The sequence below is a fragment of the Penicillium longicatenatum genome (assembly GCF_028827895.1).
Source record: "Penicillium longicatenatum strain IBT 33135 chromosome Unknown contig_4_segment0_segment0, whole genome shotgun sequence".
In the NCBI taxonomy this organism is placed as follows: Eukaryota; Fungi; Ascomycota; class Eurotiomycetes; order Eurotiales; family Aspergillaceae; genus Penicillium; species Penicillium longicatenatum.
The window spans coordinates 1,967,426-1,983,124 of record NW_026643122.1 but is presented as its reverse complement, the minus strand read 5'-3'; the positions used below and the strand labels follow the sequence as shown (position 1 = coordinate 1,983,124).

General features: G+C 47.2%; 2 protein-coding genes across 2 annotated transcripts; both read left to right on the top strand.

The window, feature by feature from the left end:
* Positions 1-3,952: 3,952 nt before the first annotated feature.
* Positions 3,953-5,149, top strand: N7484_007561 (uncharacterized protein; the record flags this gene model as incomplete). The annotated part of the gene is made up of 1 exon (XM_057117948.1): positions 3,953-5,149. The coding sequence occupies one exon, from the start codon at positions 3,953-3,955 to the stop codon at positions 5,147-5,149; it is 1,197 nt and encodes a 398-aa protein (XP_056970983.1).
* Positions 5,150-6,692: 1,543 nt separating this feature from the next.
* Positions 6,693-15,351, top strand: gtb3 (glycosyltransferase family 4 protein; the record flags this gene model as incomplete). The annotated part of the gene is made up of 2 exons (XM_057117947.1): positions 6,693-6,758; positions 6,994-15,351. The coding sequence occupies 2 exons, from the start codon at positions 6,693-6,695 to the stop codon at positions 15,349-15,351; spliced, it is 8,424 nt and encodes a 2,807-aa protein (XP_056970982.1).
* Positions 15,352-15,699: the final 348 nt, after the last annotated feature.

The following is a 15,699-nucleotide window of genomic DNA, read 5'->3' as shown; positions in this document are numbered from 1 at the left end:
CTAATGCTGGGATGCTTTTTTAAGCCTGTGAAGTATCTGTCTCAAAAGATTGGTCTCGTAATCGGTTTCGGAAGGCCTTCATTTTCAGATATCCAGAGGAATTGCACAAAAGCAATGGATTTTCCTTGATTCAACTAAGCCCTGTAGTCACTGGGATTCCCACTTCAATAAATACGCGTTCTGCTCTTATTACTAAAATAAGACGGGGGTTTGCTGGTACTTTTACTCTCAGATATCTGGGAGCAGCCAGATGCACCTGTGACAATGATCAAATTGAGTGCTTGTGCATCCTATTAAGACACACTTTCTTGAAAGGGAACGGTCTTTGAAAGGCCATGAGGGTCTCTTCATAGATGGTAACAGAGTCGGCTGCATACAATGTCTGCTTCGTCTACTAAAAGGAGAACGGCACATAGGGAGATTCTGTAAAGGAAGTATCGACGAGCCTTTTTATTGCCCTTTTATTGCCCTGAAAAGCTAGTCTTTCTTTCGTGGAGTGAGAAGCAGGTTAGCTACTACACATACCATATTATGGATGAAACTTTTACGCCAATTGTATGACTTTGGAATAATAAGACGCGAAAGTCATCTGTATGGGAACAGGATCTATGGGTTATCAAGCTTTGAATAAGTAACCTCATCAACAAAGGCATGGATTTTTGTTTGTCCCACTCCCCCGCTTTAATCCCCTAGAGGTAGCAAAAAGGCAGATTTATCGAAGCAGAAGGTGCTTGTCTCGGTTGATCTTCTACACGAAGCTGGGCAAGACCTGTCACTTTCAATTTTTTGGGAAGATCAACAAGCGATTGCGGTAAACAAACATTGCAGATACCAAATTCGATGTGCTTCGTTGGGAATTTGAAGACCTTCGAGAAGCGCTCCCCAAGCATGGACATTGAAGAGGTTGGCTACAATATTCGGATAGGTTGGACTGCGCATGTGCTTTGGGATTTCACAATGGTCAATGGGAAATGATACCTCACTAGCAACGCCATGAGTTTGAGAAACTTCCTGGGTAAGCCCTGGTTGCTTCTCAAAAAATCTACTACTGACCTGCGTATTTGCCTAAGGGCTACTTAATTCTTTCCCGCGGCCCTCTCGAAATTCTTTCAGTTTCGAGAGTTACTAACCCTACAGTCCCGTGTGGAGCACCGCGACCGCGACCGCGGCCACTAACACTGCCACGAGGACCCCCGTATCACAGAATGAAAGACAGCGGGGCTGTATTTGAGCCCATGTGCAATGCACCTCCACTGGGAATCATTGGCCACTTGAGCTTCAAATGGAAAGAATATAGAGAAATGGTTCGTTTACATTTCCGCTCATTCCTTGCTGAGACATGCCAGAGAGCCATGTGGTCAGATTTCTATCAACTTGCCGCGATATTCAAGAAATGATTTATTGATCTTGTCCGGGAACCTGAGGCAGGCTACCACGCAAGTGCGTAAAGTTCGGACATGGACGATAGCTTTGGTCGAGCTTAGGACAGTGGCCTGTGTCAGGTTCTGGTCCAGCGTGTCGAGAGCCCTGATAGGTTCAGGAGGACGCGTCACTTCGACCGCCTTCAACTCTCATGGTGGATTTTACAATTGGCTTACTGAGAACGAGACTCTAATAATGTATCGGATTGGGGTTGCCGAAGAAGAGTCCGACAATGTTCCATCCCCTGGAATCGTAACCCACTTATTATCTTACTCTTTTCAGATCCAGCACACGCTCGATTAGGAAGAAATCGGTAGACAAGCGAGGCTGGGCACAGTCCAACCAATGGGGATCGCTATATCCGGATTCGGGGTGGAAGTTAGTTGTAGCATTTGAGTATAAAGGGAAAGAGACAAAAAGGCAACGAGATGCTTGCCATTGGGTAATGCCTAGCTACTTTCTCCATCACTATACTTAGATTTCGAGGTAGTCGAGCAATCCGAGGTTCATAAGTGATGTTTCGAGACTGGGAAGGCCAGGCTTTTGACCATTTTTTAACAGGGCCTTGGAGGCATGGAAGGTAATTACATAATTGTGGGAATACACGGATAGGATGAGGATTCTTAGTCAAGATGATACTAGAAGATGTAATGCCCTCTGTGATGAGATGTCAATGCCTAAGTAAAAGAGAAACAGAAGGCTCTGGCCTTCAATAAGGTCTTGGCTTTGAATGAGCCGTTTTGAACACAATTTTTTATGGGAACACAATCCTTTCCCAATAGTTTCAACTCGCCACTCTTGACAAATTGCTTACTTCTTGCATAGGTGTGTGAGAGATATAGTGCGCAAATACCGAGCGGGATGCGTCCGCAATAGGATCCACTCGCGCACGATGTAGGTTTTCTCAAGCGCTCGGAAACCCGGAATCGTGCTCAGGGTTCAATGAGGATTCTACACATGTGTTGTAAAAGATTGAAACTGACCCACATAGTGGCTGCAGGTCAATATTCTTGTCAATCAGGTGGAGTAGATTAGCGTGATCCAAAATGATTCAATCAAATATGCTTTGTACATGCATCAAATACGGTCTTTCCTTCTCTATAAAGTCCCTCATCTTAGGCCTGGCAATGGAAGAGCATCTTGAGTGGACCGATATCCTATTTAGGAGATAGGTCGGAAAATCCGAACAGATATCAACATCAGTACCGAGTACCTGCGCAGTCTTGGCGTTAGGTTGCCGAATAACACCAGCGGGTTCTTTTCCGTCGGAATGCCTTTCCAAATTACCCCTAGTGGCTTTGTAGAATGATAGCGTTAGTTGACTAATTCGTATAGTGGATCATTAGGCATCGAAAGCGGACTTCGGTAGACATCAGCTGTGCTCGAAACGTATTGTCCGCGTATCAGAAAAGGGATTGGCAAAAAATACTGTGCATCTCGCCTGAAAGGAGAAGGTGGTCGTGCGACTCATGTCTCCGATCTACAGGGCGTGCATTCAATCACCCGATTGAACCCGATGCGTAATCCAGTAAACATTTTCATACACGCCACCCTGACAGTGGACACTGTCGGGCGTCCCGAAGTCTAACCATGGATCATACAACTCATTGAACCCCTAGAACCACGGCCCACGGGATTATACAACCCGTTCAAGCTCAACAATCATGTTGTTTTGATTTGGTTGAACCATCCAAAAAAAAATTAAATATCTAAACCATGTAGTACTTCCCAAGGTACACAAGTTAGAGTCCCCGCCTCCATTGGCACACGTCTCCGCCCCCACTTGACAGGAGCCAATGAGAGATATTTCGGCTAAAATTGATACTCCACTTTGCCCGTCCAGCTAGCCACTGAGGGAGGAGTCTTTTACCCCGTGGTACATCTACTGGCCCTCATGACAGTGGGTTGGCGGAGACTGTCAAAACATACCCTTCTAGCACTGAAGCTCACAGTGAAATTTGCGCATTCAGGAGAAAGCACCTTAGAGCGCCACGCGCATTTTAATATCCCTACAGGGCTTTACTAAATGCAAGCCAGCAAGCTAGCAACAATAAGCAACCTGGAACGGACTCCGATTGGTAAAGATTCGAACTGAATTGAACTTCTTCGATAGGGTTCCCGGCATCGTAAATTCGATGCGTGTCGAATACTCTTTCCCTTCTATGGCTTGGTTCTAGAACAAGCCTCGTCATCGGAATACCTCCTGGTATGGAATGGTAAACATCTAACCTCAATCGGTTAGAATTGGACCCGGGAGCCACAGTATGAATAGGGTCGAAGGCAAATAATATGGAGACAGCCGTTGATTCCAGAAAATCTGGCCGAATTAAGGCTAGTAGGGTGCCAGACCTAGGTTTTTACTCAATTCGTTCATATACGGCTTCTAATCCGTTATTTGCCGGCCAGGTTCTCTCACTTGCTCATTGCTCTACCAAAGGAAATGGAAGATCCAAGCTTATGGCTGCACGTGTGTATTTCAGTGGTGCTTGTGTTACTGGGCGGGGTCTTTTCAGGCTTGACGATCGCTTTGATGACTCAAGATGAAATTTATCTCCGCGTTCTTGAACTTTCCGGCGAACCCGCCGATCAACAAAACGCCGAGAAGGTCATTGCGCTTCTAAAGCGAGGAAAGCATTGGATTCTTGTAGCTCTCCTACTTGGCAATGCCATCACCAATGAGTCCTTGCCTGTTGTCCTGGATTGTTTTCTTGATGGTCCGCTCGCAGTCCTGGCAAGTACTGCCCTCGTCGTGATATTCAGCGATGTTGTTCCACAATCCATTTGCGCCCGTCACTCGCTCAAGGTCGGTGCGTTTATGGTACCTTACGTATCCATGTTTATGGATATCATGGCTCTGGTTGCGTGGCCCATTGCCAAGTTGCTCGATGTCCTCGTCGGAGATCACGACGCCGCGGGGTATACAAGATCCGGGCTCAAGGCTCTGTTTTCCCTCCATACGGTTCTGGGAAACCCCGAAGAACGCCTCAACTCCGACGAAGTGAAGATTGTCCATGGCGCTCTTGGATTGATCGACAAAGCTGCCACACGCATCATGACTCCCATCGAAGATGTCTTCTCGCTGTCTGCCGACGCAGTCTTGGACGAATACACCATTGACCGGATCAGAATTCAAGGGTATTCCCGGGTCCCCGTGCATGCCCCAAACAACCGCTTGGATATTCTCGGCATATTCGTTACAAAGAAACTGATCAGATACAACCCCAAGTTATGCAAGCGAGTGTGCGATTTTGATTGGTCTCCAATTCCGACCATACACTCGAGAACTACTTGTCTAAATGTCCTGAAGATTTTCCAAGAAGGAACATACCACATGATGCTTGTTAGCCAAAAAGAGAGGAATTTGGTCCTTGGACTTGTCACTCGGGAGGATATCCTTGAAGAATTAATCGGAGAAGACATCATGGACGAGTTTGACTGCAGACATGACAGAGCAACTCTGTTGGCGCGTCAAATGAACCCTGTTGCTGCACGCCCTGCTTCCGCTGAGAAGATTGTTGAAAAGCCCTCGATCATCGCCATCTCCGCACCAGAAAGCGAAGTGATTAATGCCTGGGTCAAAGAAACTGCCTTCCCTCAAAAATATGGCTCTGTTGATTATTTCAACTCTGCAGCTCAGTGGAAGTATATTCAAAATTACCTTGCACAAACAAGAAAACGCCAACAAGTTGAGAATGCTGCAAAGAGGACATACGGAACACTATCATGAGGAACCTTGTCACTTTGGGTTATGAGGACCTTCAGACCTGCCAGCAGAACCGTTAAAATTCGCTCTTAACCCGTTCAAGCAGCAACTACACAATCCTTCGACCATTGGAGTTTGCTTTTTTTCACTCAAAAACTTTATTGCTCACGGAGAGAACCGGAGTCCAACGAATGTGAACGGCTGGTCCGCAAAAAGCATCTTGGAAAGCTACACAGACGCCCCATTCAGTTAAGATGGTCTGGCCCAAGTCTCCACAAGCAGTAATATAAACCTTGCCCAGAGAACTTGGCAGAGCTTGAATGGTCCACGTGGGCTAATGCTTCCAAGAATTCCCCTTTGGAGCCTTTGAAAAACCCCGACAACGATACACTGAGGCTCGATATGCATGAGCATTGGTATGAAAGACCGGACCTCGACAACTGCAAAAGCATGAGCATCGTGCGATGAGATGGCGATACAAAAGTCTTGCAGCTTGGAAAATGGGAGATTAGATCCCATTTCTTATGATACACATGTTAGATCCATAGATATATAGAAACTGACCACGTTCCTCTCCAGGACTGGTTAAGGCATAATGTGGCTGGCCACGAAATTTACGACTTCCCATGCCCAGCGTGGATAAATTACAGAACTCCGGTAATCATATTTCATTTCTACAATTACTCCGCTTTTGATTGGCTGTACAAGCGTAAATAACGATAGAGTGGGTACCCTATACCCACGATCCCGGCAATCCAAAAGGGTTGATATTTGACTTGGCTTGCGGGTGTCAATGCTGGCGTTGCACGACCCAAAAATGAAAAGCGACAATGACGATCCAGTATTTGAACCGGATAAATCAACCGCAAGATTTAAATAGAACTTTGGGTGTCTCCCTGGCCCCTGAGTTTAGTGGGTCCATCCGACGCAGACGGTGTGGAGGTTACCCTGTTTCGTCTGCCGCGGTGCCGTGCATAATTTTGATCTGCAACGGCACTTGTAGGCTTATCTGCAGGATTTAGATAGATCAGAGCATATTTACGGTGACTTTAAAGCTTCACTACTGCAAGTGAAAGTTGGGGGATTTGCCGGATATACGTCGGAGGAGCCGCAGCCCCGCGAATGACCCCACCACGTAATCCAATTAGTGCGTTAAAAGATTTTAAAGGCTTTCTGTCATCTTGCACTCCGGCATAAAAATTTTGTCTAAAACCACGAGTTTTTCCACAAGCAAGAAAATAATTTTATCTTAACCACTGCTCTATCATTGGCCGAGGCAGGCCGGGCCGGAGACTTGCGGCGAGAGAGGGTCAAATTTTATTGCCTTCGCATTCGCGGTATATGATCGATCTCAGCGTCTATTGCACGAACGACCGGCTCTGGTTTTAGCCTTCTGCTCGTGAGTGGTGGTACCTTTCCACCAGAAGAAGTTGAAAATGGTACCTGTATGACAGGGACTTGAGGGAAGGCCCTTCAGACAAACTGGTTTACACGTCTTATCCGACCTTTGCATTGGATACGTAGACCTCGGAAACCTCGGAACTTTTGGAAGCTGAGTTTCCATAAAATGGCAGAAATTCTTCCTGTACACCCCGTAGGGTGGGGTGGAATGAAAAGCCACTGGTGGCAGTTTGTAAGTAGCTATTTGCATGACCTGATCATCCCCCTGATATTTACCCATGAGTCACAATACTGACAGTATCAAGGTCATAATCGGAGTTCTACTCGCATGTATCATCATTGGAGGTGTATATATACTTTGGTCTGTCGCTTTGAGGATCTATAAACTTTATAAGGTAAATCCATGCTTCACATTTGTCAACCTGTCTTGTTTGAGCCATCAATGGGTTACTGACGGGACCTTATAGTCGAGACCACAGACAGATGTTGTACCTTCTGAGGTCTCTTTAAGTCTGGAGCAATTGGCTCTCGAAGACCTCAAACTTGCCGGTATTCAATCAGAAAGCCACAAGCCGTCCTCATTTGGCGTATATCTTGGAGGCTTCAACAATCCTCCAACACAATCACAGGAGCGACTATTGGAGCAGTGGGATACTCTGATTGTGGACCCATTTCAACACGGCGTCGCAGAAGCCATTCGCTGCCGCAAACGAATTTTTGCACTCGCAAGGCTTGATCTTGCAACGCTTGGTTCCTCAGAAGATGGCACAGTGACAAGAATGGGAAAGATCCAGGATGCTTTGAATAGCAAGTTCAGTAATACAGCGTTTTCCGGCGTTCTATTTGCCAACTGGGAGGCAGTCTTTACTCTTTCCGTCGAGAAAAAGTTTTTTGAGGCCATCAACAGCCTTGGCTTGGCTGTATATTTGGAAACGCAGCCACCGGGTTTCTTGAAATTTAGAAAAACCTTGCAAAGCAGAGCAGTGTCTGGTCTGGTCATTCGGAATGCCAGCATATCGCCTGAGGGTGAGAAGCGTGATTACTTCCAGATGACCAATGTCCAATCAACTATCAAAGCCTGTGTTTCTGAGGCTTGCATGAGGAATTTTGCTGTTCTTGTGTGGGAAACAGTGACTGACGACGCAGTCTTATCCAATGCTGTTGTTCGAAGATCACTTCAGTGGTCGAACTTCTACAGTGCGATTCCGTGGATAGGCACTGAGTCTGCTCTTCGCAACTCTGATTTGAACACACAAATAATTAAGCCACTTCCAGCTTTTGGTTGGCTGAAAGACGCGGAGATCATGAAGACTCATGAAGTCTGGCGCTCAAATCTTGGCGTATTACCACCCTCTGGCGACCAACCGGGGTGGACCATTCTTCAACGTCTTTTTCCATCAATCAAGGGGTTTCTTGAATCCACTGCAGATGAACACATCTATCCGGAGGATCCCAAGTTTCATTTCCCCGATCCCCAAGACTGGGTAACGCACGTGAGATCACAGGGAAATCCATTATCTGTTTCGGCAACTGGGCAAGCGTACAACTATCTCGGCTGTTTTCCTCTGGGCTCAGACCCAGATAAACTTGCATTTTCTGAGATTCTGCAGTCCCAGCAACGCTTGAAAGGTCTAGGTCTTCTTGATCCCGTTCCCACCGAAAAGGTCCAGGAGATTGGAGCTTATTTTTGTAAATTCCACGCCAGTCTTGTGGCTTCAAATGGTGACGCCCAGCTTATAGCCACAGTCAAAGAGCTTTCAGACCTGGCTTCAAATGATGCACTGCGTGTCAACCTCGCGTTGAACTCTGGTCTAAAAAAGAACACTGATACTCGATTTTGGGCTGTTCATCAAATTGATAATGACGGATGTGAGATCTTCATCTCCAAGAACGCACAGGGTCTAGCCGGGATCATCCTTCACACTTTCCTCTCTGCAAAGGGGCTCTCCCGTCATGCTTGTTTTGAAGCCGAAACAGCATTCGCAACATGGTCGCATGATCTTTGTCCACACACCGGTCTTCCTCGCCGACTGGTTCAGGATATCGATGATCTCAGCCCAGAAGAACGAATAATATTATTGCAGCACCTGTCGCTTACAAACTCCGAAAGTCGCATGATGGACAGCATATCATCCTACATCCACACAAGACTTATGGATGCTCCCTCATTGACTCAACTCAAAGAAGTCAACACTGTCCGATACCTGGAGCAATCTGTTTCAGATAAAGACCTTGTTGAGAGCCGAATTAATTGGTACAGGGATCAGAACTGCAAACATGCCTCTTTGGAAGCCTCCATAGATCTGTTTCACCAGGTTGACCATATTTTCACTCAAATATTGAGAACCCATCGAGAAGATGATCTTGCTAGCATCACGAAAGGGTTCAGTGAACTAGTTAGAGATGGCAAGATTGATGCATATGTTGATATGATAGCATTGGCATTATTCTGCGTTGCGAGAAAAGGTGCCTTCGATGAAATCTACACTGAAGTGACAGACCGCAACCCTTTACTCAACAATCAGTCGGACCAGGCTGCTTCATTTGCTGAATCTTTCGCACTTGGCTCACGATGCGAGGCATACTTTGATGTTTCCCCGAGTGTATTTGGAAAACTTCTTTCGGATCGATTTCGGACATACTATAATGTGCATCAACCTCCTGACTGGATTAATGGGGCACCCGAACTCGCGACCACATATGCCGGAGCTCAGATTGATGTCAATCCGGACGAAAAAGCGAAGCCGATAAGACCTTACCAGCGATTCACCTTCTTGGGGGTTTTTGCAATTCCAGCCTTAATCGACATCATTCTGCTCAGCATTATCGGACGGGGCCTATACCTGTCTGCCTACATGACGTTTGAAGAACAAGACAGTGCGACCATAGCCTTGATGATCTCTCTACTTTTATCGGGCGCTATTGGCACGTGGATTTCCTGTGGTGGCCCATACTACCTCATATCAATGGCTTTTGCTGCTGCCAATATGTTTGTTCTTATCCGCTTGATTGCCGGTATTGCTTTCACGGTGGCAGGAGGATTGATTGGCTTCATCGCCATTTCTGCTGTCAAAACACCTCGTGCTGGGATCGTTTTCTATCTTTATTTTGTCGCCCTGACCATCTACTTCTCGGTCTTTGCTTGCCTCGCCAGCTTCAGCTACCCAGGGTCTACATTTCTCTCGGGGCGCAAGGCAATCATACTGTGTATACCAATATTGTTTATTTCACCCATTGTCACCACATTCGTTGGAAATGACTCAGCGATCTACATTGCTGTCTTATACTTTTGTATTGGAGTGCTTCTTCTCTGCCTACGCTCAACGACCTCCAAGTGGGTGACATGGTATCAATCCATTCGACGGATTGACGACAACGAAGTCCGCAAATGGTACATTGTCAATCATGGTAACAACGATGAAAAGGTCTTCGCCAACATGAGTGATCCAGGTGCACTCAAGCTGGCCAGGGAAACTCTATTGGAAAATGTCATGTTAGAGAGAAGCCGCAGCTTTCTCTCCAGTTCAACGACTGATCAATTGGTCAAAGAGCTTGTCCGGGATTGGGAGTCAACCAACTTTCTTTTAGACTGGTACTGCCGATACGCAGACATTCCAAAGCCCATTCCGTTCAGCTCAAGTTGGAATATTCAAACAAAAGTCGCTCTGGAGACTTTACGGAGCTCTCAGAAGGGCCTGCGACTGCACAGTGCATTTATCCACTGGCGGCAATCAAGCAATGACATTGGTTGCGGTATATTGTATTTTGTTGTCGCTCTGCTTGATAAGTGGACGCAGCTCTTGTGCCGTGGCCACCTCCTCGGCCTAAGTGGGGCTTTGACTGATGTTAATCGCAAGGCAGCCGGCTTTGCGCTAGCCTATTATCTGATCGGTGCCATTCTCATTGATACCAAAGCGCAGGAAATTCATGAGACAATTGGTGGGCAAAGGCCAACTGCCATCAAAACAGATGACGACATCCATGCCTCCCAGAAGAGAGTCGTGCGGTTCCGACGAAAGATCTACGGGAGAACTCTCCTCAGATTCTTGCTGTGGCACGTCTGGAGTCTTGCAATTTCCACAGCTCTCCTGTGGACTTTCGAAGTTACCGTGGAAGGCATGGGTATCTTCTTTACCTATGTGCTTTCATATACAGGTCTCATCTGGTACCAATACACCAAGATATTCGCTGGGCCGTATGCACTGAAACCACTCATTCTCGGAATCTGCATGGGATTTCCAGTCGCAATCGCTCTCAGGGTCTGTCTTCCTGATTTTATTTACTCGGAGATTGTTGGCCTCGGGGTTGCCACTTGGTCCGCTGCTTTACTGTCGTTCTGGAGCGCAAGATTGGGTATACCTCCCAAGAGCACATCTCTCGTAAAGCTTGGAGAGACTTTTCACGCATTCACTGCCCCTTGGGCCGATGCTCAATGGTCGCAACAAGAGCTCCAAAGTTTGTTTGACTCCATCTTACTCTTACCCGAGGATGATCGGTTTGGCCTTGACCCTGCGGCCCACCCTGCAATAGAGATAAAAAGAGTACTTTCCTCTCACAGTCAAGACATATTGATAGAGGAAGCCTTTCCAAATTCGAAATCAATCGTCGATAACGTCATCTCTGGTTGGGATCAAGGAGAAATATACGTCGAGCTAGTATCGCGTAGCTCTTTTCGTCCAGGAATTCGAGCTTTGAGCTGCAATATTGGAAAGCAGCTGATGATATTTATCGGCATCGATGGTTTGCATGATCAGCGACTGGATATCTCAACCAACTGCAAGGTCATTGCGGAGACTTTAATTCACTCCGTGGCCGAGATGACCATGGGCATCCCTCATGAGCACGCAGCGTTGGCCGAAACAATTGTTTTTGGAGGTTCAACACAGACCATGGCGGCACAGCTTAGTGAGCAGGAAAATCCAGCTGCTGTTGAACATTGGGCCAAAAGAGAACTTCTTAAATATCTTTGCTTGGGATTCGAGCCGGATATTCACTGGGATAAACTGCCTGTTGAGGTTCGAACTGCATTGCTGAGCCGCTGTCTAGGCCAGCCGTGTAGTCTCACTTCGAGTCAACAAAAGGCCCTCAATGAAAGCCTTTCTCGGTTTGGAGCCGACGATATAGATGTGCATATAGCAAGATGCAACCTCGGAGTGACCACGGCAATCAGCATCCTCGAATATGCTTACCCTGAGACAGGCGAGTCTAGCCTCCCAAGGGACTTCAAGCCTCCGGACCACGCCCAATATTTGCCCCGAAGACTTTCAAGTCCAGTCTCTTTAGCATTGGCTCCTTTCAGCTTTGTCTACTCCAAGCTTGGATTGATCAGCAAGTTCCTTGTGATTGCCTTGGTTGCTGATCCTGAGTTCCAAAGAGAGTTTGACCATGTCACTAAACCCCTGCCGACGATTGTTCGCGTGCCCATAGTATTTATTTTAAACATGGTGTGGGTTTATGCCAAGAGTATGCAGGACTTTGGTCTTTCGCTGTTTTTGTTCCATGGGCGCATGGATGTGCAGCGGCTCTGGAAGAAGACCACAGGCGTCACCATTCACATCGAGAAGAGTCGAGTCACCATTGAAAATTTCGATGGCATGTTCACAGCTTTCAAGCATAAAAATTCTGACGGCATCTTGGAGGTGTATCAGTATAGTGGCGATCACAAAACCGAGCCCTTGGACCCGAAGGCGCTCAAGTACCGCAGCACGTACTCGGATGATATGCTGCTTCTCAGCAAACAAGAATTTCAAGACGGAAATTTGCTTAATGAATACCACTTTGACCACCGAGATCCCCCAAAGATGGGCGTCAAATCGGGAAAACTTGCAGTCATGCGCATTCCACTTGGACGACGTTGTGTGCAAGGCGGCAATAACCTCCAAACCGTTCAATACAACCCCGAGGGTCTCATAGAAAGTGGATCTTACATGAAAGACGATGCTTTCGTCCGATTCAAGTACCACTATCGAAAGAACCCCCAATTTGGCGACGAGCTCCTGCGAGCCGAATTCGTTATGCCTCATATCTCGTGCGTGGTATCTTGGTGTGCGCCTCCTCGTCGCCATGCTGAAAAGTTTGATCGATGGATCCCACATTCCAGGGTGACTGAAACAACGTTTTCGCAGGGTACCGATGTTTTTCACAGTCGTTGGATGTATGATCATAAATTCCATCCTACAATTATCACCACTGTGAATGGAACAGAGGTGAAAACGCCTCCTATGATCGAACATGACTTGTTCAAGATTCTCTCCAAGCCACAAAATACCAGTTTTGTCCACGATGACCCCTTTTCCTGTTGCGAAAATCTCAACTCGAATGTTATCACTCGGTTTTTGGGACTGACAAAGAAGCACTACTCTGTGTCAACATCCCGGGCTCGATCATTGATGTGGAAGGCGTGGAAGGATCATGACGAATTTGACGGAGTTGTCCTTCGGTGGATGGATGATCAACTTCTGCGGCGGGATAGTGTTCTTGCGCCCTACTGGCGCAGTCGCGACTGGGGAAATCTCTCCGCGGCCAAGAAATATCTGGATCGTCACGCGGATGCCGTGATGGCCGGTGCGGACATGAATGATAATGTCTCCAGCTGGGCTCCGCTGGCAGTCAAAATGAGTGATCTTTTCAGCTTTGGACCTGGTGGTGATGCCGTTGTCACAAGGCGCTCTAAAGAATGTTCCTCCGATACCGATAGTATCCTTCATGTCATGGCTGCCGACACTGGAACGTGGCCCAATGAAGGCGGGGGCGTCTCTGCCTGTCGACGTGATATGGTCAATTCCTTGAGCACCGTCAGATGGCACATGCTTTGCGAATCAGCAAATGACTTTGGTATTCCAAAGCACCAGACAGAGCAAAACGTTGAGTCTCTAAAAATAATACCTCTTTGGGGCTTGGATTTCCTGACGCCAACCCATGGTCTGTTTCACAATAAATTGGACTCAGAAGTGGATGTCTTCTCTACAGCAAGCGAATTTGACCTCAGAATGAACTTCATTCCTATCCTGACGGCATTAGTGAAAGGGGCACGCTCAGTGAACCTTTCTAAGGCTGATATTTACCAATGTACAAGGGCACTTGTCAACCTCAACACATACTTTCAAGAGTCACGGCACTGGTCGCAGGTCTGGAACAGTGAGCTAGTCAAGCAGACCTGGCGCGATCTTTGGCTAACCCAAGAAATGCCAAATGCGATCCCATCTACCGAGTGGTTCGATACTGAGCTCCCAACATTACCCTCTTTGGATGTTGCTCTGGAGCTTTGGTACCGCTATCTTTTCATTTTCTCCATTCCAGTGCCTGAAAAGATCCCCGATGTTTTCCAGGCTTCACACCACAGTGTGAGTGCCTCCTACGGCGTGGTATGCAAAATCAAAAGAGGCTGTACCCTACAAATTTGGGACCACGCCATTGCCTGGCGAGAAACAAATCTTTGTCTCTCATCTGCGTTGTCTAAACTTTCACCCTTCGTGCGCAATGCTCTTCTTGGCCTGATACGCATCACATCCGTCTTGACTCTTCACCACGCGGACGTTATTCTTCCATGTGCAGATTTCTTCAACCCAGGGTGGGAGGTTGAGATAGGAATATGCCAAGGCAAGATTGAGCACCGTAGCAAGTTTCATCGCAAGATTGACCCGGTTGTCAATGGAATCACAGACATGCAAAAGTTCACACCAGTGAAGAAGATCAAGACCGAGCGCCCAACAGTGACGATGTTATCTCACGTGTGGTATGCCAAGGATATCAAGACCGCGCTACTTGCTGCCGATATTGTCATTAACCAGTGGAAGTTTGGTGATTACCATCTAGACATTTATGGTGCCATCGACAAAGCACCAACTTACTCAACCGAGTGCCAGGAGATCATCGCTTCCAAGGGTCTTCGTGGACGAGTGACGTTGCGTGGCACTGCAGATCCGATGAAAGTGTTGGAAAAAACGTGGCTCTTCCTGAACTCATCCCTCTCGGAAGGTCTACCCCTTGCTCTTGGTGAAGCAGCTTTGACCGGTGCACCCGTTGTCTGTACAGATGTCGGTGCTTCACTTCGTGTACTTAGCGACCCAGATGATTTCTCTCGTTTTAGTGCAGTGGTCGCACCAAATGATGCTCTTGCCTTGGCAAAAGCTCAAATATCCATGCTAGCCCTTCTAGGTGAATGGAGCCAGTATAGTGGGGATCATGAATCTACACCGATTCTCACATCATCACCCACTCCCGAGGAGGTCATGAAAATTACCCGTCGCATGTATGAGAAAACCGAGCAACGTCGTGAATTAGGTATGAAGACCCGCCAGATTGTGCAAAAGTCCTTTAGCGGCGCCCGGTACCTTCGAGAGCATGAGCAGATGCTGTGGGTTGGCAAATCTGCCACAGCAATGGCTAGGTATACAACGGCGATCGAGTATCCGGCGACTGTTGAAGACCAAATAGTCACTACCACTCCGAGACTCGTCCATGTTGCACCACAGGGCAACAAGAATCCAACCACATCCCACAGTCTGTCTCTCGGTTCGAGCAATTCCGATACCGACATCGAGTCGCTCGGCCATCTACAGCTCTTTACTCCCCGTCATTCTAGCCTTTCAGTAAAGAATACCTTGGGCAGGAACCAAGCCACAAACCCAATGAGGCCCCAAAGCTTCAGGTCTTCCCTGGCCAATCAGCTTCAGTCGCAGTCTCACGCAGGCTCTATGTCGAGTGCTGGTCGTGATCAGTTGCGTGGTCTACGTCGGGAGGACTTGATGCAGTTTCGAAGCTCGGACGTCAGTTTAATCATGAGCCAGGATTTCTTGCGCTCTGGTATGCTTTGGAGCGGCTAGATGTTTGAAGCATCTTGAGGACACGCCGTACGACTCAAACATGGGGTTCTGTGTTCCGTGTGCTGTTTTTGTTCTCTTTGTACTTATACATATCTGTTCATATCAAGCTGTTTGTTCTTCATCTGCCACCATGACTACCGCCACCTTCATGATAGGGGTTGCGAGAATTGCCTATGCTTGTAGTCTGCAAAATCCGTATACTGCGCTCTAAAACGTCGAGTTAGAATGACATTGAAACGTTTCTCTCTCGTTTCAATTATTATGTTCGACTGCTGTACATAAGGATGGAAGCAAAGTAGAAAAAAGCCGAAATAGTATATTCATCCATGACATAAAACAAATGTATCC